This window comes from Pelophylax lessonae (genome assembly GCF_965119305.1).
Source record: "Pelophylax lessonae genome assembly, chromosome: 1".
Lineage (NCBI taxonomy): Eukaryota > Metazoa > Chordata > Amphibia > Anura > Ranidae > Pelophylax > Pelophylax lessonae.
Genome location: NC_138768.1, coordinates 17,590,005 through 17,617,650, shown reverse-complemented (window position 1 = coordinate 17,617,650; position 27,646 = coordinate 17,590,005). Strand labels below are relative to the sequence as shown.

At 43.7% G+C, this 27,646-nt stretch overlaps 1 protein-coding gene across 1 annotated transcript; it reads left to right on the top strand.

Annotated features, from left to right (window-relative positions):
- Positions 1-72: 72 nt before the first annotated feature.
- LOC309568934 (vomeronasal type-2 receptor 26-like) lies at positions 73-17,617 on the top strand (the record flags this gene model as incomplete). The annotated part of the gene is made up of 3 exons (XM_082274702.1): positions 73-249; positions 10,308-10,431; positions 16,710-17,617. The coding sequence occupies 3 exons, from the start codon at positions 73-75 to the stop codon at positions 17,615-17,617; spliced, it is 1,209 nt and encodes a 402-aa protein (XP_082130828.1).
- Between the last annotated feature and the right edge of the window lie 10,029 nt (positions 17,618-27,646).

The following is a 27,646-nucleotide window of genomic DNA, read 5'->3' as shown; positions in this document are numbered from 1 at the left end:
TAATTTCTGTCATTTTTTAAGCTGTCCCGCTATGTAAAGAAAGTCCAGTACAAGGATCCAAATGGCAGGGTCATGATTTTTAATGATAAAGGAGAACTGCCCAGCCTACTGGTAATTGTAAATTGGATTACAAGAACTGAAGGTAAAAATACCACTGATTGGATGCATGTGGGCCACTTTGATGGGTCCCTATCAGAGGGTCAGCAACTTACACTACAATCAGAGCGAATATCATGGAAAGGAGACAAGGTGAGTTACACTGGGGAAGCTGATTCACAATTTTTACAAGAAACGTATTCGTTTTGACCCTAAAGCCAATCTCCTGACAAAACCTAACCCCCTCCTCCCATCCTGTTCTTGGATGGCCAACATCTTCCCTGACTAATTCCATGGTCATTAGATGAAGGTGTCACCAATAGCTGTGTTGATATAAATCTTGAGATATGTTCCCATTATAACTGAAGAATAGATGGACTATAAGACATCTTCTACATACAGAACAAGTCCAGCTGAATGTGACTGACTACTAATAGCTTAGACGAACACCTAAATTATCAGAGCGTTCGGCTGTTTGTTTGGCCCGTCGAATGACCAAATTACCACAATGCACGGCACCAATTTTTTACTGGCACTGCAAAAATGTACATAAAATAGCCGTTTTCAGTGTAGATAGTGCTATTAGCAATGCGTTTAAGTTAAACAAAAGTCAGTGCCCACTTACATTATTGTATTCTCTCCCCCTTACATCAGTGACCCCCCCCCCATCAGACTGGTCTAGCGGTGCTGTCACTGACCTCCCCTCAGGTGCACTGTGCAGGGCTCAGTCAGACGGCTCTGGTCTCCACTCCGCAGGCCAGGGCCCCACACATCTAACTTCTCCCGTGACCCCCATCCCGGCGGCGCTCTCACTCTTGACTCCTCTCCAGACTCCCCTGCAGAGACTGCAGACATGATAAAAGAAAAGATGGTTAGAGACTGCGGACATGGAACAGGAGGTGGTCAGAGACTGCGGACATGGAACAGGAGGTGGTCAGAGACTGCGGACATGGAACAGGAGGTGGTCAGAGACTACGGACATGGAACAGGAGGTGGTCAGAGACTGCGGACATGGAACAGGAGGTGGTCAGAGACTGCGGACATGGAACAGGAGGTGGTCAGAGACTGCGGACATGGAACAGGAGGTGGTCAGAGACTGCGGACATGGAAATGGAGGTGGTCAGAGACTGCGGACATGGAACAGGAGGTGGTCAGAGACTGCAGACATGGAACAGGAGGTGCTCAGAGACTGCGGACATGGAACAGGAGGTGCTCAGAGACTGCGGACATGGAACAGGAGGTGCTCAGAGACTGCGGACATGGAAATGGAGGTGGTCAGAGACTGCGGACATGGAACAGGAGGTGGTCAAAGACTGCAGACATGGAACAGGAGGTGCTCAGAGACTTCGGACATGGAACAGGAGGTACTCAGAGACTGCGGACATGGAACAGGAGGTGCTCAGAGACTGCGGACATGGAACATGAGGTGCTCAGAGACTGCGGACATGGAATAGGAGGTGCTCAGAGACTGCGGACATGGAACAGGAGGTGGCCAGAGACTGCGGACATGGAACAGGAGGTGGTCAGAGACTGCGGACATGGAACAGGAGGTGGTCATAGACTGCGGACATGGAACAGGAGGTGGTCAGAGACTGCGGACATGGTACAGGGGGTGGTCAGAGACTGCGGACATGGTACAGGGGATGGTCAGAGACTGCAGACATGGTACAGGGGGTGGTCAGAGGCTGCGGACATGGAACAGGAGGTGGTCAGAGACTGCGGACATGGTACAGGGGGTGGTCAGAGACTGCGGACATGGTACAGGGGGTGGTCAGAGACTGCGGACATGGTACAGGGGGTGGTCAGAGGCTGCGGACATGGAACAGGAGGTGGTCAGAGACTGCGGACATGGTACAGGGGGTGGTCAGAGACTGCGGACATTGTACAGGGGGTGGTCAGAGACTGCGGACATGGTACAGGGGGGGGGTCAGAGGCTGCGGACATGGTACAGAGAGTGGTCAGAGACTGCGGACATGGTACAGGGGGTTGTCAGAGACTGCAGACATGGTACAGGGAGTGGTCAGAGACTGCGGACATGGTACAGGGAGTGGTCAGAGACAGCGGACATGGTACAGGGGGTGGTCAGAGACTGCGGACATGGTAAAGGGGGTGGTCAGAGCCTGCGTGGACATGGAAGTGCCCTCCTCACCCCCTCACAGCAGTTTCTTCTTCTGTCCCCCTTCATATTAGCTCCCCACATCAGTGTCCTCCTCCTAAGTCCCTTTCACCTCTCCATAGCCATATCAGTGACATTACTGCAGAGTGAAGCTGTGACACTGCCTGTGGAGAGGTGAAGGGGGCACAGGAGCAAGACACTGATGTCCTCTGCCCCCTCTCTACTCCAGTTTGCTCTGCTAGCTGTCAGAGGCTCGGAGCCCCACTCACCAGACAGTCCTCTGTTTTTCTGTGTGCTCTGCGGACTGCGGCTGCCTCTCCTGTCTGTCACAATCTGTTGCTCTGTCCACTCCACCGACCACCACACCACCAACCATCCAGCATCCTCCTCGACTTCTAATACTCCACAGTGACAGACAGTCCACCGGCGCCTGTACTGCCGATTGGTTCAACTTTAGACGTAATTTCCGCGGCCGCCGCAAGTACGAGTCTTCCAATAAGACACCGGGAAAACTTAAATGACGGCGGGGGGCGGAGGCGTGGGCGGAGGCGGGGGCGGGCGCACTTTTATCCTGCTACGGGCATTTACGGGCAGGAGAAAAGCTCCCTGTTTTTACGAGCTGCCCGTAAATCTACGGGCGGTTGGCAACACTGGCAAGAACCTCAGGGCCGATGCCCTCTCTCGTTCTTCTGATGTCACAGGAGAGGAAGTCAAGCCACAGCACATTGTGACCCCGGAATGTCTGGTCACCGTGGCACCTGTAGACTTGCGTAACCTCCCTCCCGGAAAAACCTATGTTTCTCCCCGTCTTCGCCTAAAAGTTCTTAAGTGGGGACATTCTTCTCTTCTCGCAGGACATCCAGGCGTCCGAAAGACTGTACAACTTATCTCCAGGAGATATTGGTGGCCATCCTTGGAGGACATCTCTGAATTTGTGCAGTCCTGCTCTGTATGTGCCAAAAACAAAACCCCTCGCCAAAGACCCGCCGGCTTTCTCCAGCCACTTCCCATACCAGAGACCCCCTGGTCCAATATCGCGATGGACTTCGTTACGGACCTACCACCATCTCACAGGAAAACTATAATTTGGGTCGTCGTAGATCGCTTCTCGAAGATGGCGCACTTCATCTCGTTGCCAGCCTTATCATCCGCGCCTCAGTTGGCCAAGCATTTCCTCCGACGCATCTTCCGGTTACACGGCCTGCCTTCACATATTGTCTCTGATAGAGGAGTCCAGTTTGTGTCCAAATTCTGGAGGGCTCTTTGTGGACGGCTTAAAATCAAGCTGGATTTCTCTTCTTCATACCACCCCCAAACCAACGGACAAGTAGAGCGGGTCAATCAAATCTTGGGCGACTACCTTCGCCACTTCGTTTCCTCCCGTCAAGACGATTGGGTCGACCTCCTCCCGTGGGCGGAGTTTTCCTATAACCACAAAGACTCATCCGCAACCAACAAGTCTCCCTTCTTCGTGGTTTACGGTCATCATCCTCTACCTCCTCTGCCGTTATCCTCCTCCTCCGGTGTACCTGCAGTGGATGACCTGGTGCAAGACTTTTCTACCATCTGGCGTCAGATGCGCCTGTCCCTCTTACAAGCCTCATCCCGCATGAAAATCCAAGCGGACAAGAAACGTCGGCCTCCTCCTGTCCTGGTTCCTGGGGACAGAGTTTGGCTCTCCTGCAGGTACATTCGCTTCAGGGTTCCTAGTTACAAGCTTGGTCCTCGTTACTTGGGACCCTACAAGGTCAAGAAGAGTATCAATCCTGTGTGTTACCAACTCCATCTCCCTTCCTCCCTTAAAATTCCCAACTGTTTTCATATCTCCCTCCTCAAGCCTGCAGTTTTTAATCGCTTTTCCCCCAAGAATCTTCCTCCCACGCCATCCGGCACCTCGGATGTCTTCTCCGTTCAGGAGATATTGGCCTCTAAAGTGGTCAGGGGGAGAAGATATTTTTTGGTGGACTGGGAGGGCTGCGGTCCTGAAGATAGATCTTGGGAGCCAGAGGAGAATATCTCGGACCGTAACCTCATCCTCAGGCTTCTTTTTTTACCAAAAAGAGGGGGAGACCAAAGGGGGGGGTACTGTAACGCTGAGCGCTCCGGTCCCTGCTCCTGGACCGGAGCGCTCGCGGCGTTCGTCCCAGATCCACTCACCTGTGCCCGCTCCGGCTCTCTCCTCCGCTCCCCGCTCACGTGGTTCCCGGCGCGCACGTCCCTGCACCATAGGGCGCGCGCGCGCCGGCTGTTTGAAATTTAAAGGGCCAGTGCACCAGTAATTGGTGCCTGGTCCAAACCTCCCTTCCTGTTTCCTGTTTTCTGTTTCCTGTTTCATATATAAGTGACCTGCCCCTTCCTGCCCTTGCCGAATCTTTGTTACCTTAGTGCCCTAGTGAAAGCGTTATTTGTGGAATCCTTTGCCTGTTGCCGAACCCTTTGCTAACGATTAGCGCCTCTGAACCTGTGCTGCCTGCCCTGACCTTTGCTACGTCTGACTACACCTCTGCCTGTCCCTTTTGTACTATGCCTATCTCAGCAGTCAGTGAGGTTGAGCCGCTACCGGAGGACAAGACCTGGTAGTTACCGACGCAGCAAGACCATCCCGCCTTGCGGCGGGCTCTGGTGAAAACCAGTAACTACTTAGAACCGATCCTCCGGTACGGTCCACGCCATTCCCTCACCGACACAGCGGATCCACTTCCTGCAACGCTCCTGCTACCAGTCCGGATCCTGACATTATTGCCAAGTTGTCTCCAGTGGTAATGAGGGTGATGGAGATGATGATAATGAGGTCACTGAAGCAACTTTGTGCTGGATAGAGCAGAGGAGCAAAGTGAGGGTAAGACACAACCCCAACGAGGCAGCCATCATGGAAGAGTAGAGAGTAGCAACCCTATTCCATCACATTGTCATGCTGTTATCTCCCAGCACCCTTCACCCTTCCCACAGCTCAGCTGTCTGGGCCTTTTTTAGCAAATGTGCAGCCAATTTGCAAACTTTGCCTCAAGTACATCAAGCATGGCAAAAACACCAGCCATTTTGGTACCACATTCTTGACTAGGCATTTAACCTCCCACCACTCAGCCCATTGGCAAGAGAGTATGTATAGCAACTAGTGAAGGGGCTACCTATAGCGCTTGCTTGATATCAATACAGTATTATGCTTTCAATAATAAATGGGAAAATAGATATATAAACAATATAGTGCCAACAGTGCATCAATATTACAATCAATTTTGTATACAAAATAAATACAATATAGGCAAACAGTTAAGTGTATTTAAATAGTCCAGTTCAGTTTAAAGTGCATGAGACTTGCAGGTGCTCGTGTCTCATTGGTGCTCAGCAAAGTTCATAATTAAAGGTGCAATATGAAAAAATAAGTAAAGTGCAAGTGCTATGTGCCAGGCCTCCAAATCAGCCTTGTGGTAATGGTCGTTCTCCACCGTAAAGAGTAGTAAAATTGGCTCACTCACCAGAGAGAATGGGTCTTATATGCCTTATGGCATTAAGACCGGACAACGCTTGTTTGGCCACCTGGGCCAGGATGGATCCTATTTAGGGTACAGTGCCTCCGCTCTCAGTAATGGCAGCCTCCACTCCTCCTTATCCACACATCCGGCCGGTTATGATACAAAAAAGAAAGCTCCAGATGGTGCGAAACTGTTAAAAAAGTTTATTTTCTTCCACGATACAGGTTAAAAAAGAACGATAAAACACAATAGAACCGCCACAGACGGAGCCCCGGAGTGGAGAGCAGTGATTACCCTCTTGCCTTCCACTCGGCTCCCATGACGTCACAACGTGCGTTCTATTGTGTTTTATCATGCTTATTGGTTTTTAAAAAGTATCATGGAAGAAAATAAACTTTTTTTTAACGGTATTGCACCATCTGGAGCAAAGTCCCATAGACTTTAATGGGGTTCGCTAACAGTTTATTTGTTCGGTTCCAAACTTTTGCTACGTTCGAAACTTCTGATGAGAACCGAACAGGGGGTCACTCGGCCCATCCCTCATAGAAGGACCATGACTCCTATGCAAAGAAGACTTTGGACTGGAATGGCCACCACTACTAACCATGGCCAGATTCTTCCTAGGCCTTCTGAATAAATCTTACTGGTTGAAGTAGTAATTCCCCCTGATCAGAAATTCACAGTTATATACAATAGATAGAAAAAAAAAACAATGTTTGTAAACCCCTTGGAGCGTCCTTGGTTTCTGAATGAGTGGCTCCTAAAATGCAACTAAATAAAAAAAAATCTAACAAAATATTGTCCCTCTCCCCCTTCCTTCTTCTGTAACAAAATATTACACCAAGCATTTTACATTGTCATACATACTGGTGCACAACTAGTTGAAGCAATCAAAGCACTATTTTTTATTTTTTTATTTATTTAAAATTTTTGAGTATAACAGAGTAAAAAACACATACAAGCAGATGCAATAATTCAACTTAGATAGAATTCAAAGCACTATTAAAATACCACATGCGCTATTTTATGAAGTTATGCGGTATTTTAGTAGTGAAAGCCAGTGGTAATTTACCGTTCTTAACAAATACTGTAAATAGCTGGTTGTTAAGGAGTGGGCAGCCACCAGCATTCTTAATAACCAGTAAACAACATGGCATCCTTAACAACCGATGAGTCATCAGCAGTCAGCGGGGTTTCCTACTGACAGCTGAATGTAAAAAAAAAAAGAATTGGCGTGAATGAAAAATTAGGAAAACAAATGGCGCGGGGTTTTGAGAGGAACCCTCATGCCAAAATTAAAAAAAAAATGACAAGGGGTCCCCACCAAAATCCTTAGCAGACCATTTTCTAAACATGCAGCATGGCAGTTTAGGAAAGGGGAGATGAGAAATGTCCCCCTCCTGAACCATATTAGACCCCATGCCCTCAACATGAGGGGGTGCTTTGGGGCAGGAAGTGTTTCCCCCCCAAATAACCTTGTCCCCATGTTGATGGGGACATGGGCCTCTTCCCCACAACCCTGGCTGGTGGTTGTGGGGATCTGCAGGCAGGTGGCTTATCTAAATCCAGAAGCCCCCTTTAACAAAGGGACCCCCAGATCCCTCCCCCTATGTGAATGAGTATGGGGTACATAGAAACTCTACTCATTTGCCAAAAAAAAGTGTAGTGTAAAAAAAATACAGGAGGCAGTTTTTGACAATTCCTTTAGTAAAATAAATAAATAAATAAATAAATAAATAAAGTCCCCCCAGTGTAGATCCATTGTCAATCATGATGCCCACTGCCTCAGCTGACCTGAAGAATAAAAAAAATCCTGCTTCAGACGAAGGTTCCCAGAGTCTGACAGCTCCGCCACCTCCCGCTCCTAAATAGACAAAAGGGTGGGGCCACCCTGTGGAAAACACAAGGTGGTCCACCCCTTGTGCATCACTGACTGGGGGCATGCTGGATTGGTGACAACCCAAGGGGGCGGGGTCACCCGTTGATGTGTCACAAGGAGATTTATATTAAAATTGCTTGATGAACTTTTACTGGACAATATCATAGTAGAGATCATTAAACAATTTCTAAACCCAAGAACATGTAATATAATGTCCATTGCCAGTCCTTAGATGTGGTGGCTGCATACTGTATGTTTTCTTGCTTTCAGGCTAAGTACAATTTTTGAAATTACAGAAAATACTTTTTTTACTGTGCCAAAATTCCAGTGTCCTTGTAACTTTCTGATCACAAAACATATACAGTATATCAAACAATGTATTCGGTTTTCCCAGAAATCTTCTGTGAGCTTCAAAAGAACCCTATGTAATGGAGATGAGGAGAGGAGGAGGGGTTGGCAGTCCAAATCAGGAGAGCAGCCCGGGGGTAAAACACAGCTCTATAGTGCAGTGAGGGAGTGTTGTCACTCTAAGACATGAACTGTGTAACCGGCTACCAGGTGAAATACATGGAAGTATACAATGGAAGATATGCAGTCTAAGGACAGATAAACTACAATATATTACATTTTGTTTTTGGGTTTAGATACATTTGAGATTGAAGGTTGGTACTGAAGCGTAATGAAAGTTGAGTGCATCAGGAAAACTTCTACTGTAAACATTTGAAACAAATCAGAAAGAAAAGGGTTCACAAGAAAAACATGTAAAATGAGCATCTCAGAGTCCAGACCCCAATCCAATTGAGATTCTGTTGAATGACCTGAAGAAAAATCTAGACATAGACATAGTATAAAATAGGTTAATGAACTGAAAAAGTTTGGAAAGGAAATGTGGCCTTATGTTCTTTGCAGCCCCTGTGCAAGTCTTGTTAGCAACTACAGGAAACATGTGCAGGGTAGAGGTGAGCCAACTATTTGGTGTGAACATAGGTTTGGCTTTTCATACTTTCAGATGAAAAACAAAACATTTGCCCATCCTGCTCTCTGTTTGTCGGAAGCTGAGCATCATATATAGAAGTGATATTTCTATATATGACAGATTCCTGCTATCATTAGTTCCTAAAGAAGCAGCAGATACTTGCACACGCCACATCCCTAAAAACCCCTGACATCGTCAGGAAGAAATTTGCATTTCTTTTCATTAAGATTCATTTTTTGGATGAAAATTAGATTTTCGGAGATTCGGATGCATCCGAATTTCCAAATGTCAACAAATCCGAAAAAAACCCCATAACAAATTGCATTTGTTTCATTGCTTTCATTTGGATTCATTGTGAATAGCTGTTTTTTAAAGAGTTAGCGGCCGCCGTATCCTTAACAACCAAGACTCATCTGCTATCAGCGGTATTCCCACTGAAATCACTGGAGTATGCTGGAATATGGGATACATAGTACCCCTGCTCATTCACCAAAAAAATATGAAAAGTAAATAAAAACACAAAGACAATTTTTGATATGTCCATTCTTTAAAAATAAATAAATAAATAAATGTGTCCACCTATATAAATCCAGCGTCAATCATGATGAACACCGGCCATCAACTCGCACAAAAAGGAAAAAATAGGAAGAACACATCTGGTCCTGTCCAGAGACATTTGCTGAATGACAGCTTATCCCCAGTAAGTAAAATTGTAAATTCCCTATTGTGAGATTTTTTAGGCACTAAACTAATATCGCAAATGTATTTTATAAAATTAATTTTTAATCATGTTTCATCAATAAAAGCAATTTTTGCAAGATATACATGGAATACACAGCGGAAATTACACCAATATACACTACAGTAATACTTGAAACTGATGTCCTCCACTATATGCGTTTCAGAGGTTATACAACTCCTTCATCAGGGGTGTAGGAGGTGTCAATTATAAATATTCATATGGTGCAAAAAATGGGGATTCCATGTATCAATAAAAAACATGGTCTCAAAAAATTCCGCCTATTCTGCCCAACCATACAAGTGGTATATATTGTTGTAACTGCAGATCATTATAAAAAACAATGGTGAGGATACTGTACCAAGCCTGGACAATCAAAGCCACTGAGGCCTAGCAGATAAGGTCCTGGAAAGACCCTGCAGTGGATATTAGAGATGTATAAATAGACACGTTTTATAGCAGTATAGTGTGAGCAGAGGATCCTTCCTAGGGTATGTGGTAAGTAAACATGGGGGTGAGGTCATCTGGTGACGTTATTGGGTGACCATGCCCCCATGACATACCTCAGAGACTCTCAACCATGAGTACCTCTATTCATTCACATGGTAGGCCGGGGTATGCCCCCCCAAAAAAAAACAATGGAGCCAGGGTTGAGATGAAAAGGCCCTTGTCCTCATCATATAGTTCAGTGGGGTGCTTGCTCATCCCCCCTTTTCTGGGCTACCAGGCTATATGCTCAGATAAGGGTCTGGTATGGAAACCCCACACTGTTTTTTTTATAAATGTTCTAATGCCGACTATTCTTCTGTTTACATTCTGCCACTTCTACTCCTTAACAACCAGCTATTCAGCTCTGTTTCCTTTTTTTACATTCTGTTGTCAGCGGAAAACCCAGGTTGGGGTGAACCCCTGCAAATTCGGGTGTTTGGCAACTCATGCTCGGGCCAAATAGTTTGCCCATCCCTACTTACACTATTATATCTGTAGTTTTGCTCTTGAATAGTTCATATCTTTCCATATTATCTTAGGTCCCAAGGGGTCGATGCTCCGAGGAATGTCTTCCAGGGTTCAGAAAATCTATAAGAGAAGGATATCACCCATGTTGTTATAATTGTGCTCCATGTTCAGAAGGAGAAATATCAAACCAATCTGGTAAGCTTTATGTTTCTTTAAATAGAAACTCTGATATTGAATTAGAAAATGAAAACTTTTAAAGTCCCTTAAAGTGATTCTGTAACCACTTTACACTTTGCAGGCTGAACATCTCCCTACATTGTATGAAATTAATGATTACTGATGGCGCCTTTCTGCCTTTTATGGTAAAGATTGCTGCACTTTTCTTCTACCTCTGACCATTCTGGGAGTGTTGGAGGCTTTCTCAAGCAAGCAACAGGAATCAGATTCCTCCAACTGTCTGCCTGAGAAAGCCTCCAACACTTTTTCATTTATATAAAAATGGTTTGGAAAATGATTTCACTGAAGAGACCAAAAATGGTAAAATAAGGGAATGTCATTGTTACTTACATTTTAGGTTACAGATAGACTGTGTCATGGCCACCACTGAGGCTGAAAGTTCTTTTTATTTTCGGTAGGTCATCATCACACTTTGTTCATGACTAAAGCTTTCTTATATATTATATCTTAAATATATATATACTGCTCAAAAAAATTAAAGCAACACTTTTAAATCAGAGTATAGCATGACATCAATTAAACTCCTGGGATATTGATCTGATCAGTTAAGTAGCAGAGGGGGGTTGTTAATCAGTTTTAGCTGCTTTTGTGTTAATGACATTAACACCAGGGGGCCTAGATAGGCAACATTGAGACAACCTCCAAAAAAAGAATGGTTTTACAGGTGGAGGCCACTGACATTTTTTCCCTACTCATCTTTTCTGACTGTTTTTCACTAGTTTTGAATTTAGCTAGGGTCAGTGTCACTACTGGTAGCATGAGGTGATACCTGGACCCTAAAGAGGTTGCACAGGCAGTCCAACTCCTCCAGGATGGCAAATCAATACCTGCCATTGCCAGAAGGTTTGCTGCGCCTCCCAGAACAGTCTCAAGAGCATGGGGGAGATTCCAGCTGGACAGGGCCAACTAAGGTTGTTAGACTTTCAGTACGAAATATAAATACATTTTTATTATTACAGGTCAAGAATTGTGAACTTTGAGGCCTCAATTGACCTTGTTACAGATTGAGGCAAAACCCTTTCAGTTTGAAACACACATTGCGTCCATTGTTGAAATTATTTTATTTACACGTACTTTGAGATGAGAAGCTATGTCATCTACCCCCAAAAGGTAGCTGTGTTTGACAAACTTTGAATACAATGCTCGGGAAGGCAGGCAACTAAATTGCTTATCCCAGGTGGAACGGCCTTTGGGGGGGAAGGTTTACATAAGACATTCTTCCCCTAGTCATGAAACAAGAAAAGCCAGAGGGATCATAAAACTTTATGTGCTGGCCATGAGACGTTTGTATCACACAATGGGCGAAACTCAAATTCAGGATAACACCTGTGTTCAACCATCCACCAGCAGATAAACTATAGTCTAAATCATGAGAGCACAAACAAATGGAAATCAGCCTTGACAAAGACTAGAATCTGTCATTCATTTACCTACACGCCAACAGGGGGGTAGAGATTGTTGGAATCTACATGGTGTCAAATAAACATTGTCACTTAGACTGATGAGAACTGCAAATCTCAAATGAATTTCATATAATCATAAGCTTATACAACATCTTTGCCCCATCATATACAAAAGGGGTTGTGGAACTATGATGTTATGACAATCTTCTATTGAGAAGTACATTATATCTATCATATAGTAGTGTCAAATGGTCAGAAATTTCGCCCATATTTTATAATCCAGTCCCAAATCATGAATGTACTGTTGTTAACATAATAATCCCTTAATGGATAATATTCTGATCGGAAATAACCCATTTGTAGAAAAGTTTACATATACAAGTTGTTGTGTATCAATATATATAACTGTATATGTATCTATATAATTCTTACTGCTACTAAATGTAAAGTATATGGGTAAATCAGTAATTTCCAATCAATATATATATATTGTATTAGTAATATTCTTAATTCAATGGTATTACCAGGTCCAATCTTTACTTCATGGTAGATATTAGATGGACACGTATAGAGGATGAGAGCATGGAAATTATTATGTTGTTAGTTATGATAGTCTTAAACTGAGAAATTATACAGGTTTAATATCCCATATCTTGGTTAACTAGTAGAGGTGTTGCCCAATGACCTCGTCAGTTAATGGTTAAGTAATCCCAACCAATGGTGATAATGTTCCTCCCACTGGGCTTGGCTTATGATAATTTTTACTGCCCTTTTGTTCAACACAATATAAAAAGGAACCAGAGATGTAATAGGAGACACAAGACACAACACAACACATCAGACACCACGACACATTACATTACACATACAACACACACGCTACTACAGCTATGCACAGACTCATCTATACAGACTCCATCTGCTCCACCATGTACCTGAAACTTGGAGGGACGTCAACGAAACTCCTCCCCAATTGGCCACCATCTTGGAAATGCAGCCATCTTAAGGACTCTGGTAACGACCATTTTAAGTTAGCCACCATTTAAATATGATAAATATTCCTTGATAATTAATTGATTATTATTCTATATTGTTTATGTACTTCCTTAAATGTTTTACATTGCATATTTAACAGTAACGAGAGTACAATCCCAGCCGTATAAACCATATGTATATTTTTCTCTAAAGAGATGATTTTTGTTTTTATAACGTTTTTATTAATATTAGATTTAACGCATATTGGCGTATTAGTCTCACGTTTTGCATGGCCTATTCTCGCTTCATCTGCAGTGGAGTGATTGTCGGACTTTGCATTGCGCAGACAATTGTGGTCTGATTATATAGAATATTAATTTATGGTTCATACTGCATCTGGGAAAAACGTAATCTTGCTTTATTTTACTTTCATCGTCTAGCTAATATCACATTGCATTTATCGTTTTAAGTTTGTATTTTATGTAAGGTTACCTCGTTGTGTCACTCAAGTCTGATCATTTATCGTGATGACACGTCTCGTGAATAAATATTCTTATATATATATATTCCCTACTGTAGACTGTTTCACTAAGATTGGTATATGCTTTAAAAAGAAATTAATCGATCAAAAAGAACTCAGGGAAATTGCTGTGGTATACTATTGAAGTGTCTGAACAAAATTGATTGGGTTTTTCTTAGTTATTAATTTATTTGCCGTAATCGGCTGGAGGCACTGCGTCATAATTCTATTGATAATTCAGACACCGCCTTTTAGTAATAAATTAAAAATAGTCAAATTTTATACCACACTGCACAACAAGGTCCTTAACCTATCAGCAGGACTGGTATCTGCTCCTTTGTGCCAGAGTCCTACAAAATGACCTCCAGCAGGCTACTGGTGTGAATGTCTTTGACCAAATAATCAGAAGCAGACTTCATGAGGGTGGCCTGAGGGCCGGTGTCTTCTAGTTGGCCCTGTGCTCACTGCCCAGCATTGTGGAGCTTTACTGGCATTTGCCACTGAACACAAGAATTGCAAGGTCCTCCACTGGCGCCCTGTGGATTTCATAGATGACAGCAGGTTCACCTTGAGCACATGTGACAGGCGTGGAAGGGTCTGGAGAAACTGTGAAGCACATTATGCTGCCTGTAACATCGTTCAGCATGACCGGTTTGGTGGTAGGTCTGTGATGGTCTGGGGAGGCATATCCATGGAGGGATGCAGAGACCTCTACAGGCTAGACAATGGCACCCTGACTGTCATTAGGTATTTGGATGAAATCTTTGGACTCATTGTCAGACCCTACGCTGGTGCAATGGGTGCTGGATTCATCCTGGTGCACGACAATGCCCGACCTCATGTGGCGAGAGTATGAAGCCAGTTCCTGGAGGATGAAGTAATTGATACCGTTGAATGGCCCCCACACTTGCCTGACCTAAATCCAATAGAACACCTCTGGGACATTATGTTTTTGTCCATCTGCACCAGGTTGCACCTCAGTCTGTTTAGGAGCTCAGTGAGGCCCTGGTCTAGATCTGGGAGGAAATACCCCAGGACACCACCTTTTGTCTCATTAGGAGCATGTCCGATGTTTTCAGCCATGCATACAAGCATGTGGGGGCCATAAAAACTACTGAGTACCATTTTGAGTTGCTGCAATGAAAATTAGACTTGTCTGCTGCATAATTTTTTCACTTTGATTTTGGGGGTGTCTTTGAATTCAGCCCTCTGTAGGGTGATAATTTTATTTTCCATTAAATGATTTGGCATCCTTTCCTTCCTCACACATTACCCAGTCCATACCAGTATAGATCCTAGCACATTACACAGTCCATATCAGTATCGATATCCAGCATGAGATTTTTCCCCATTGAGATCTGATGTGTTTTCAAAGTGTTCCTTTTTTTTTTTTGAGCAGTGTATATATATTAGATATTTACCATATATATTGTTCCAAACAATTGTTTTTTGTATGGCTTTTAATTCATATTTAACCACTTTACCACTAGAGCATTTTGCTGTCTTACGTCTGGGCCACTTTTTGCAATTCGGCGCTGTGCGACTTTAACTGACAATTGCGCGGTCGTGGGATGCCATACCCAAACGAAATTTACGTCCTTTTTTTCCCACAAACAGAGCTTTCTTTTTGTGGTATTTGATCACCTGTGCGATTTTTACTTTTTGCGCTATAAACAAAAAAATGCATACATTTTGAAAAAACAACAATATTTTTCACATTTTTTTATATGAAATTCCCCCCAAAAAAATGTAAAAATCAAATTTTTTTAAAATTTTTGGCCAATTTGTTTTCTGCTACCTATGTTTGGTAAAAAAAATCACAATAAGCGTATTTTGATTGGTTTGCACAAAAGTTATTGCGTTTACTAACAAAGGGAAAGATTTCTGTCATTTTTGGTGTTTTTTTTTAACGCGTAATGGCGGCGATCTGCGATTTTTTTTTGCGGGACTGCGACATTGCGGCGGACAGATCGGACCCTTGACTGACATTTTTGACACTTTTGGGGTGACCAGTGACATTACTGCAGTAATCAGTGCTATATATATGCACTGTTACTGTAAAAATGACACTGGCAGGGAAGGGGTTAATTTTATTGGAGAGGGAGGGGTTAATGTATGCCTGGTGCTTACTGACGTGTGGGGGGGAGGTGACTGAGTGAGCCAGGGACAGATCGGAGTGTTCAGCTATGCTGAACACTCCGATCTGTCACTCCCTGTCACTTGGGAGATCCGCCCGCTTGTGTTTCTGAACTGAATACAGCGGGAGCGAGCCTCCGGCGGCGCGCGAGCGCCACCCACAAGGGGGAGTGTCTGACGACGTAGGTCTACGTCGTCAGACGATAACGAGCCACTTTGCCGCAGTAGTACTACGGTACTCAGTGGCAAAGTGGTTAATATTACATTATAACTCCAACATTTTTTTACGTTTTACCCCCTTCATGACCAGGCCATTTTTTTGCGACGCGGCACTGCGTTATTTTAACAGACAATTGGGCGCTCATGTAACACTGTTACAAATGAAATGTAGATCATTTTTTCCCTACAAATAGAGCTTTCTTTTGAGGTATTTGATCACCACTGCATTTCTTATTTTTTGTGCTATAAACAAAAGAAGACCGACAATTTTGAAAAAAAAAAAAAAAAATACATTTTTTTTATTTTCTGCTACAAAACATATCCAATAAAAAAATTAAAATGTATTATTTCTTATTACATTTAGGCCAAAATGTATTCTGCTACATGTTTTTGGTAAAAAAAAAACCCTCAATAAGTGCTTATTGATTGGTTTATATGAATGTTACAGCATCTACAAACGATGGGATATATTTCTGGAAATTTTAATGCTAGTAATGAAGGCGGCCAGCGACTTAAAGCTATACTGCGATATTGTGGTGGACTATCGGACACTAACTGACCCTTTTGACACTTTGTGGGAAGCATTGAAACTAATACTGCGATCAGTGCTAAAAATATGCACATTGTACTAATGACACTGTCTGGGAAGGGGATAAACATCTAGTGCGATCAAAGGGTTAACTGTGTGCCTAGCCAGTGTTTATGTTTACACAGTGTACTGCTTTTCTCTAGGTGAAGAGATGGATTCTAGTCTATATATATATATGTGTGTGTGTGTGTGTGTGTGTGTGTGTGTGTGTGTGTGTGTGTGTGTGTGTGTGTGTGTGATTTGATGCACAGCTGCCACCCTGTAGCAGTAAAAGTGCTATGGAGCGGTCAGCAAGTTCTTAACGAAATGACTGAAAAAATATTCATTATCATCAAATAGTTGCATTCTCGGTGTACCGTGCCTAATGTTATTTTCACTTATTTTTACTCTACAGACAGTAAAATCTGCAAGAAGTGTCCTGAAAATGAATGGCCTAACAAAGCTAAAGATATTTGTATTGACAAGGTCAATGAGTATTTATCATACGAGGAGGATATTCTAGTTTTATTTTTTTCTGTATCTTCAGTCATATTTGCTACAACATCTCTCCTTATACTTGGACTATTTTTTTGGTTTCGGAGCACTCCCATAGTCAGAGCCAATAACCGGAACCTCAGCTTCATTCTGCTCTTCTCCCTCATACTGAGTTTCCTGTCTGTATTCCTCTTCCTGGGCCGTCCTGTGGATATTACCTGTATGCTGCAACAAGTCTCCTTTGGAGTTCCCTTCACCATCTCCGCATCTTCTATCCTAGCCAAAACCATCATGGTCTTCATTGCTTTCAAAGCCACCAGACCTGGAAGCTCTTGTAGAAAATGGGTGGGAGTCAAACTTCCCAATACAGTCATGTTATTCTGCTCATCCATTCAGGTTATGAATTGCATTCTCTGGTTGTCCATCTCTCCACCATTTCAGGAGTATGACATGGACTCCTATCCTGGGAAGATCATCATTCAGTGTAATGAAGGGTCAGTTATCGGGTTCTACTCTATGTTGGGTTATATGGGGTTTCTGGCAGCTGTGAGTTTTGTTCTGGCTTTCATGGTGAGGACATTACCGGACAGTTTTAATGAGGCCAAGTACATCACCTTCAGCATGCTGGTGTTCTGCAGTGTCTGGATTGCCATGATCCCGGCCTATCTGAGCACCAGAGGCAAATACATGGTGGCTGTGGAGATATTCGCCATATTGACCTCCAGTGCTGGAATATTATTGTGTATGTTTTCTTCAAAACTCTACATTTTACTTTTAAAACCTGAGCTGAATACAAGAGGAACAATGCTGGGGAAAATAATGCTGTAAATGTAATACATTGATTAAATGTATAATGCTGTAGACCAGATTAAACACATTCAGTAATATTGTTATATCATCATCATTATGATTTGTTTAACTGCCTTCTGTCTGCATATTGGACATAAGTGGATGGAAGGTGGATGTTATAGGATTGGAAGCTATTTTGGAGCTTAATTGTTTTCTTGCACTTACATGACCCCTAGCATGCATAAGCAAAGTAGTGTGACTGAACTGTTCATTGGACGATGCTAATCACAAAAAATACTGTGATCAATCAAGGCATCATATCATGTAACCAACACCTGCAGTTAGCAGCTTGCTCCCACTTTGCTCTCACATACTGATTGAAGTGTGATAAGAAAGAAAGCTTCAAGATCACCAGCCAGTGTAAATTCAATCCAGAATCCGACCCACCAAGCCTTGTCATGTGGCCATCGCAGCAAGTTTTGCAGTAGAAACATGACAGAACTCCATTCCACCACCCTCCATTCCGCCACCTCTGGATCTCACCCTCCTCCCCCGCTCCTCACTGTCATTTGTAAACTCAGAAGCCTTCTATGTTTACAAGGGACAACTTGGCTCTCAGCAGCTCCTGGAATTAACAGATTCCTACACGCTTTTACGGTGAGGGACGGCAGGGACAGATCTCCAGAATCTGAGAGAGGGAACAATCTCTTTGCAAGGTGATAAACCACCTACACAAGGAGGTACTAGAGTCGGACAAGGTAGGAGAGTGAGATGTGAGGAAGATTTTATGGGGGGAGGTTGGGTTGTACACTGTGCATAATGCACTCCTGAACTCTGCACTTTGCATACATATACGTAGTGCATCCCAGACCCAACCAGCCCTTTGAGGGCAATCATACTTCTGATGCGACCAACAACGAAATTGAGTTTGACACCCCTGCTCTACAGTATATGTAGGCAGTTGTTTTCTTTCAACCTTTTCTGTTCCAGCATGACTGTGCCCCTGAACACAAATCCAGCTCCATAAAGAAATGGATTAATAAGTTTGGTGAGGAGGAACTCAAATGTCATGAACACAATCCTGACCTCAGCCTGATTGTGAGTCAAGTTTTCTCATCCAAAATCAGTGCCTAACCTCATTAAGGATCTTTTGGTTGAATTGGCACAAATTCAGTTTATAGAGGCAGTTATAGGCACAAAGATGGGGGGCAACTCCATATACAGTAAATGACCATAATTTTGAAATAGGATGCTCAATCAACCCATATAGGTGTAATGTTTAGGTGACTACAAATATTTGGTCATATAGCATGTAACGGAACCTCCGACCCACACTATACTTGTGGTCTTCCATCAGTAAACAGCTTCCTTACTGTGGTGAACATATATAGATATTCCAGCCACCCTCCATACAAAGCTAGTCTGACACTTAGCTTGTATTAGAATCACTCTTTATTGAACCTTCACACAGAATTTATATACAGCATGGACCGCCCCCTCCTGATCATTTTACCACACACAGGTCAGGGGTTGTATGATTACATCTGGGACACCATTGACAAATATCACTCTCGTATCTGAAGCCATTGTCAGAATATTTATACTGCTCTGAATATAACAGTGTCTATTTATGTCAATAAGCAAAGATCTGTGAGGTAGGAGAATCTCCACTTATTTCCACAAATCAATATGTAGTGAATTATTTTTATCGATTAATTTCTTTTTAAAAGCATATACCAATCTTAGTGAAAACAGTCTACAGTATGGAATATATAAGAATATTTATTCACAAGTCATGTATTCACAATAAATGATCAGACTTGAGATGACACAAAAAAATAACTTTACATAAAATACAAACTTGAAACGATAAATGCAATGTGATGTGTAGCTCAATAATGAAAGTAAAAATAAAGCAAGATTACATTTTCTCCAGGTATAGTATAAACCATAAATTAATGTTCTATATAATCAGACCACAATTGTCTGCGCAATGCACAGCCGATAGTCACTTCACTGCAGATGGAGCGAGAATAGGCCATGCAAAACGTGAGACTAATACGCCAATATGCGCTAAATCTGATATTAATAAAAATGTTATAAAAAGCAAAAATCAGCTCTTAGAGAAAAATCTACATATGGTTAATATGGCTGGGATTGTAATCGTGTTACCCTTGAATATGCAATATAAAACACATAAGGAAGTACATAAACAATATTGAATAATGATCAAATAAACAGCAAGGCATATTTACCATATTTAAAATGGCTGCTAGCTTAGAATGGTTGTTACCAGAGTCCTTAAGATGGCTGCCTTCCCAAGATGGTGGCCAGGTAGGGAGGAGTTTCGTTTGGCGTCCCTCAAAGTTTCAGATACATGATGGAGCAAAATGGAGTATGTATAGGTGAGTCTATGCATGGCTGTAGTAGCGTGTGTGTTGTAAGTGTAATGTATGTTGTGCAATGTCCTGTCTCTCTCTCATCTGGGTTCTCCTTTTTATATGGTATTGAACAAAGGACTATTAAAATTACCATAAGTTAAACCCAGAGGGAGTCACATTATCCCCATTGGTTGGGACATCTTATTCATTAACTGGTGAGGTCATTGGGTGACACTTCTTGGTTGACCAGTATATTAAAATTAAATGATGATTTCTCCATCATAAAAACATTATAATAATTTATCCATACTCTCATCTAATATACATGTCCATCTTATATCCATTATGTATCTAAATAAGGAATGAATCTGGTAACACCATAATATATTATTAATATATATATATAGATATATTGGAAATTACTTTTCAACCTAAGACTTCAACTAGTAGCAGTCAGTCACCAGAGATGGCAGTATTGTGTTGCTCTTAGGTTCAGTATTACAGCATTATTTACCTACAAATAAACGTTGAACCTTATATTGACAAAGAATAAACAAAAAGAAAGCAGCGCCAGCTTAGTGAAGCATAAGGTTTATTAATAAAAAAAACACATAGTGACTTACTCTTAGGGTAAGTAAAGGCCAGTTCGGTAGGTAAATGGGATCATCCATCTTTTTGTCCTGGATACCGTTGCAGAAAGGAGGGGTGCAGGGTGCCGGTGGTGCGTGGAGGCTGTTGTCTGGCAGCCTGTCTGATGGTGCTGTGGTGGTGGAGGACTCTCAATGGGGCTCCACTTCCTACTTCCTGTCAGCCCGACATCACTTCCTGTGAGGTGGAGGGAAAGATGGGCGTTGCTAGCTTTCGTGCTCCTTCATTAGGCGGTGGGGGTGGCTTATCAGGGACAGGGAATATATACCCTGTTGATAAGTAGCTCATTAGAGCATAAGTCCGGAGAGGGTGGGTCCCAAAAGGGGTGGGCCGAGGTGCTAGTGTGGCTTCAAACATAAACTCTGCGGGGGGCGGAGCCGGCTAGCGAGGCTGATGGAAGCGTGAGCCAGAAGCTCCTCGCTAAACAGACACACCGGAGCAATTATAACACGGAGGGTCAACTCAAAACCATTCAGCTTTACACCGGACATTCCCGGGCATCACCTGGACATGCCACCGAAACGCAAAGACCGCTGCAAACCCGGTAAGATGATAAACTTCTTCTCACCTCATACCAGGCCGCTCGGCCAAGATGGCGCCGGCCCGCCACGAGCACCCAGCACTCAGCCACAGAAGCCTTCTGGCTCGGCACAGAGGGGATCCTCCCCGAGCTCCCTAGCAGACCCTGTGAACCTTTCACAGCATTCGGCTGCAGAATCACAGTCCAACAGTCCTGTGAAGTCTAAACAAAAGACCTTCCATGAACTGTCTCCCCCTCACCGCAGTATCTCTGTGGATGACACCCTGGAGTTTCAGGACACACTAGCAACCATCCCGGCTGGGGATCATCCTGTGATGGCATCACTGTTCAAAGATGTAATGCTGTCTTTGAGGTCAGCTATCCATTCTGATATGCTGCAACTAGTGTCACAATGCAGCTCAGCGGTCACAGCAGTAGCTGACAGGGTCTCCACCATAGAAAACAAGATGGGGGAATTTGCAGACACTTTTAATAATATGGTGGACGCTCACAATGAACATGATGATGATTTGGTCTGGCTCAAATCAAAGGTGGCTGATCTTGAGGGCCGTTCCCGAAGGAATAATGTCAAGATCAGAGGCATCCCTGAGACGGTTAAACCACCAGACCTGGCAGCATTCCTTACATCTATTATGCAGGAACTTCTTCCCAACACTGCTTTGGGTGATCTGGCCATCGACAGGATCCACAGGCTGCCGAAGCCCAAACACATCCCAGACAAATATCCTAGAGATGCCATAGCTAGGATTCATTTCTACACAGTTAAGGAGCAACTTATGGCGAAAGTGCGGAAAGCGGTAGATCTCCCACCTAGTATGCAGGGCCTGTCTTTTTATGCAGACCTTTCAGCTCACACTATGAACCGGAGGAGAAATCTAGTGACTATCACCAAACCCCTTAGAAATCATCATATCCAGTATCGCTGGAACTACCCTGCAACCCTCATTATTACTAGAGGGGATAAGGAATTTAAAGTTTCTGCCCTGGAGCGGGGCATTGAGCTCCTTCGACAGTGGGACATTCTGGAAACAACAGACCCTCCGGGGGCTCAAACGTCTACCTGGGATCCTGAGCTACCTGCTTCAAATGGATTTCAATGATTTCTGGAACCTCACTGATCCCTTGGAGTTGACCCTCTATATGACCCAACACTCGGCCCTACCGTCTCCGACAGTTCTGTTCGGCTACTCTCTTGTTTGTGTTCTATAAAGTTCCCCGGATTAGCAGTACCAACACTGCTCAGATTTCCATTTGGATATCGCCTCATTTTTAATAGTTGGCGCGGTCCACATACCTGTGCCTATATACGGTTATTTACCGTTTGTTTGCAGGGCTCTGCATACACAGGGATCTACGTTAGACTGTTGATAAATTTACCCCTGCTGTTTCCTTTTATCTTTCTCTTGTTTTTGACCCACGGCAGTATCTCACCAGTCCTACAGTGTTCCACCAAACCACCCTGAACTCTACAGCTTCAAGGCAGGACCTCCTGGACTACCAGAATCACCGCCACTACCGTAACAACGGATTGGGGTAGGATCTCTTAGACATTGTTATTTGCTCAACACTGGGACCTTGTTTTTTTTATTTTTTTTCTTTCCCACATTTTTGTCTTCTTGATCAATCTCTCACTGCTCATACCACACCATGGCATTTAAGCTGACTTCCCTCAATGTTCATGGGTTGAATAGCCCATTTAAACGACACATGCTCTGGAGAGAAATAAAGTCTCAAAAATGTGATATTATGCTACTTCAGGAGACTCATTTTTGTGCCACGGATCATCCTAGACTCACTAATAAGCAATTTCCACACATATACTACGCAAATGGCCCTAAAAAGAAGGGAGGTGTGGCCATTATCATCAAAGATTCTGTGCCTTACCAATACCATGCCCATATCTCGGACCCGGACGGTCGCTATATACTCTTACACTGTGAAATTAACAATGTTGAATATACCATCCTCAACATATATGCCCCAAATGTGAGGCAAATTTCATACCTTACTAAATTGTGGAAACACCTCCAACCGAGCATTAGGGGATATGTGATCCTGGGAGGTGACATGAACTTAGTGGCGAACATTCGCCAGGACGTCTCGGGCGGCGCCCGAGCATGTCCCCGCAGATCGGATCTCTCTAACTTTTTGAAATCTACGGGCCTACAGGATGTATGGCGGTGTCATCACTCTACGGAGCGAGATTACTCCTTTTTCTCAAAAGTTCATGCCTCATACTCGAGGATAGACATGTTTTTTACGGACAAATTTCTGCTGCAAAAAATTGTGGATTCTTCCATTGGACAGATCACGTGGTCAGACCACGCCCCCGTGTCCATTACGGTTGGCCCAAGGGTGTTTTCCACGAGGGCTAATAGGTGGAGAAATGACACAAGTGTATTCTGCGATTCGGGGTCTTCGTCTGAGGTCCGTGAGGCCTTGGAGGAATTCTTCCGAACAAATGAAAAGGGGGACGTATGCCCACTGATTGTATGGAATGCTCACAAGGCTTTTATGCGTGGTTTTCTTATATCTAAGAGTGCTGCATTGAGGAGGCAGAGGAGGCAGCGCCTGGATGATCTTTTGAAAAAGATCCAAAATTTAGAAACACTAAATAAACGCACTCCCCTTCCAGACATTTGTGACCAATTGTCAACTGCACAACATGAGCTCCGATCTCTGCTGATTGGGCAGCACCAGGCCCATGTACGCAGACTGAAGGCCACCTCTTTTGCGCATGGCAACAAGGCTGGCAAATTATTAGCGAATCAATTAAAGGACAAACAGACCCGGCAACGTATATCTAATTTGACACACCACTCCACGAAACAGAATTTGACCAACCCTAAAGATATTGCAGACGCCTTTAGCCACTACTATGGTGAGCTATATAACTTAAAGGATGACGTGTCCACCCCGCAACCATCACCAGAAGACATTGACAAATTTCTCGCCTCCATTTCCTTACCCAAATTATGTCCCACAGACTTATCGAAACTGAACCTTCCTATAACAGACCTTGAAATCAGTACAGTCATTCAGTCTCTGCCCCTTAATAAAGCTCCTGGCCCTGACGGGTTCTCTTCGGAGTACTACAAGCAGTATACGCACATTCTAACCCCAAAACTCCGGGGGGTATTCCAAAAGGCTGCCACCTCTGCCTCCTTTCCTCCTGAGATGTTGGAGGCCACTGTGGTTACACTACCTAAACCGGGGAAACCCCCGGATTGCGCGAAGAACTTCAGGCCCATTTCTTTGTTAAACGTGGACCTGAAGGTCTACGCAAAAATCCTGGCAAACAGAATCTCAAAATTCCTGCCTGGCCTTATAAAACAGGATCAGGTAGGGTTTGTAATGGGCCGTCAGGCTACCGATGCTACGAGAAGAATGCTGAATCTCATCCACCATGCCGAGTCCACTCGTACTCCCACTGTGTTCCTGTCCCTTGATGCCGAAAAGGCCTTTGACAGGATACACTGGGGTTACCTTCATAAAGTCCTGCAACGATTCGGCATGGAGGGTGAGATTTTAGACGCAGTGCTAGCACTGTACACGGCACCTTCAGCCTATGTATACACAGAAGGACTGTTCTCCACTAAATTTAACATAACAAATGGCACTCGCCAGGGGTGCCCATTATCCCCATTGATGTTTGTTTTATTAATGGAACCCTTTGCAGAAAAGATTAGAAGCCACCCGGGAATTAGGGGACTAGATATTAAGAGATTCAACAACAAGATCTCGTTGTTTGCAGACGACGTCATCTTATCCGTGACATCTCCCCGGTCCTCTTTAGTGGCAGTTCAGGAGGTGCTCAAGGAATTTAGCTCGGTTTCATATTACAAGGTAAATGACACCAAGTCAAACATGCTGGGCATAGCAATTCCCGAACACCTGGCGAAGGAGATTCGAAGCAAGGTCCCTTTTCAATGGGGCATTGGACATATCGACTACTTAGGCATCAAGCTTACTAGCAAGGCTGGGGACCTTTTCAAGACAAACTTTGCACCATTTCTTGACATCCTCACACAGGAGTTATCTAGACTAGGCAAATTCTACCTTACTTGGTCAGGCAGGAATGCAGCGTTTAAAATGCTGACATTCCCAAAGCTCCTATATCTGTTTAGGGCACTCCCTATCAAGATTCCCTTAGCGTTTTATAGATCAGTACAATCTCTGATATCTAAATTTCTATGGGGTGGTAAAAAACCTCGCTGCTCTCATATGCATCTGATTAGACACCCCCTCATGCGGGGTATGGGTGTCCCGGATGTGCGGGACTATCATATGGCTGCTATTCTTACCCAATCCGTCCAATGGCTGAAGCATACCCAGTCGCCTAGCTGGAAATCCATTGAGCAAGCAGTAGTAACGCAGGGCACTCTAGCGGACCTCATTCTCAGTATCCCATTATCTAATGGCAACTATCCGATGGCGCACCCCACTATCATGCCCACAATACAGGCATGGCGTTACTTTTACGCTCACAGTGCCAAACGTTCTAAAAGAGTGGATGTCCCTATTCCCTTGACTGCGCTCTCTTTCATCTCCCCAGACCTACATTTAGTGCACTGGTCCACTTATGGTCTCCACACGCTTAGAGATATCACGCACAATCCGGGAGGTTTTTCCTTCTCTGGATGGTGTGCCCGATACCCATTGTTTGCTAAGGAATTTTTTGCGTACTCCAGAGTGTCCCACTTGATCTCCAAGGTATCCTCAGTTGACATCCCTTTTCCTGAATCGATTCACATGTTGTGCTTCGGAGACAATCATCACACGAAGGGAATAGGTAAATTTTATGTTTCCCTACATGACAAGAAATCATTTGTGAAACACACCTTTCATATAAAGTGGGAGGGGGACCTAGGCCAGGAATTTACAGAAGTTCAGTGGCTACGTTCATATACCCATACAGCTACCCATACTAGATGTTCTAATTTCAGAGAAGGTCTTTTGAAAATACATCAGCGGTGGTATAAAACCCCGTACTCCATTGCCAAGTACTACCCGGGCGTCTCCAACTTGTGCTGGAGACAGTGCGGGCAAGTTGGAACTATACTCCACGTTCTGTGGTCCTGTGTCTCCTTGCGAGGTTTCTGGGCCTCTATCTCTAGACTGATTGCGGAGGTGACGGGAGTGCTTAATAAGGTTACAGTTGAACAAGCATTACTGGGCATAAATATTGACAGGTACCCTCCCCAATTGAGAACAGTGGTTCAGAACATTCTTTTTGCTGCACGGCTGTCCATAGCCCGTAAGTGGAAATGTGAGGACATCCCTACCAGGAGGGAGGTGGTACAAATAGTAGGAGAATCGTATGCACACGAAAAAACTCTAGCTATCTCTGCCTTTAAAATGCAACAATTTCGGACCAGATGGTCCGCCTGGACTGAATGTGTTGGGACAGCGTGGTGCCTGATAAACTAATATTTTCTTAACATGTATGTGATTGTTACTGTGGACGTTGTGCTGGGGGCCATGGGCGGGGGGGGTGGGGAGGGGGTTAAGAGAGGGGACACAGCAGGATCCCTTTGGGGTGTCCCTCCTAGAGTGGCTTTTGCGATACATTGCCTTCCCCCGCGCCCTCCCCCATGGGTCGCTGCATGCGCTTGATTTCATTGTGTGTTGGGGTGCTAAGTTGTCCATGACGTTTATATTATCATCTGTTACTGCTGTGGGTCATACCTTCATACCTTCATACCTCCATACCCTTATAACTTGTAACTCTGTTCAGTCATTTCAAATGTAATTCTCAGTTGTTCAATTACTCGTATGTCATGTTATAATGTAGTTGTTCCAAACTTATACTTCCATTTGATATGTATGTAACTCATTTTTTTTTTCTGCAAAAAACCAAATAAAAAGATTTTACAAAAAAACATAAACTCTGCATTAGGTTAAACAGGGAAAATCCCTGGAGGCATGACAGGAGCCATGATAAGTCCATATAACAAGCATATACATGAATACAACGGTGGGGAAACACAGAATATCATATAACAAGAGAGGAAAAAAAAAAAAAAAGGAAAGAAAACTCTTGAACTTATAAGGGTAATGTGCCAAGGTGCACCTAGGACAGTGCATACCCTAGCAATGGGGTTATGAGTGTGAGGTGTATGGCAATAAGTGGGCGATGCCACCAGAGTATCAAAAAAAAAGGATGTATGGTCACAAGTAAGTACAGGACATGATTTTGGGGGTTCACCCGGTATGGGTATATGTTTGTGGAGGTTCACCACCTATGACCCCGAATGGGGTAGGGCAATTGGTAGGCGCACTTGCTTGCCATTACTTAGCCCATGGGGGGGTGACAATATTGCAGTACACCCAAAGGTGTGGGAATGGAGATCAAGATGATGATAATGAACGGGTAAGATTAAAAATTAAAGATGTAAAAAAAAAAATCTAGAAATAATGATGGAGGTGAAATTAAGAGAAACATGAGGCAGTGGACTGGGCCTCCGTTCAGCAGATTCCATGAATGATGACTTCTCT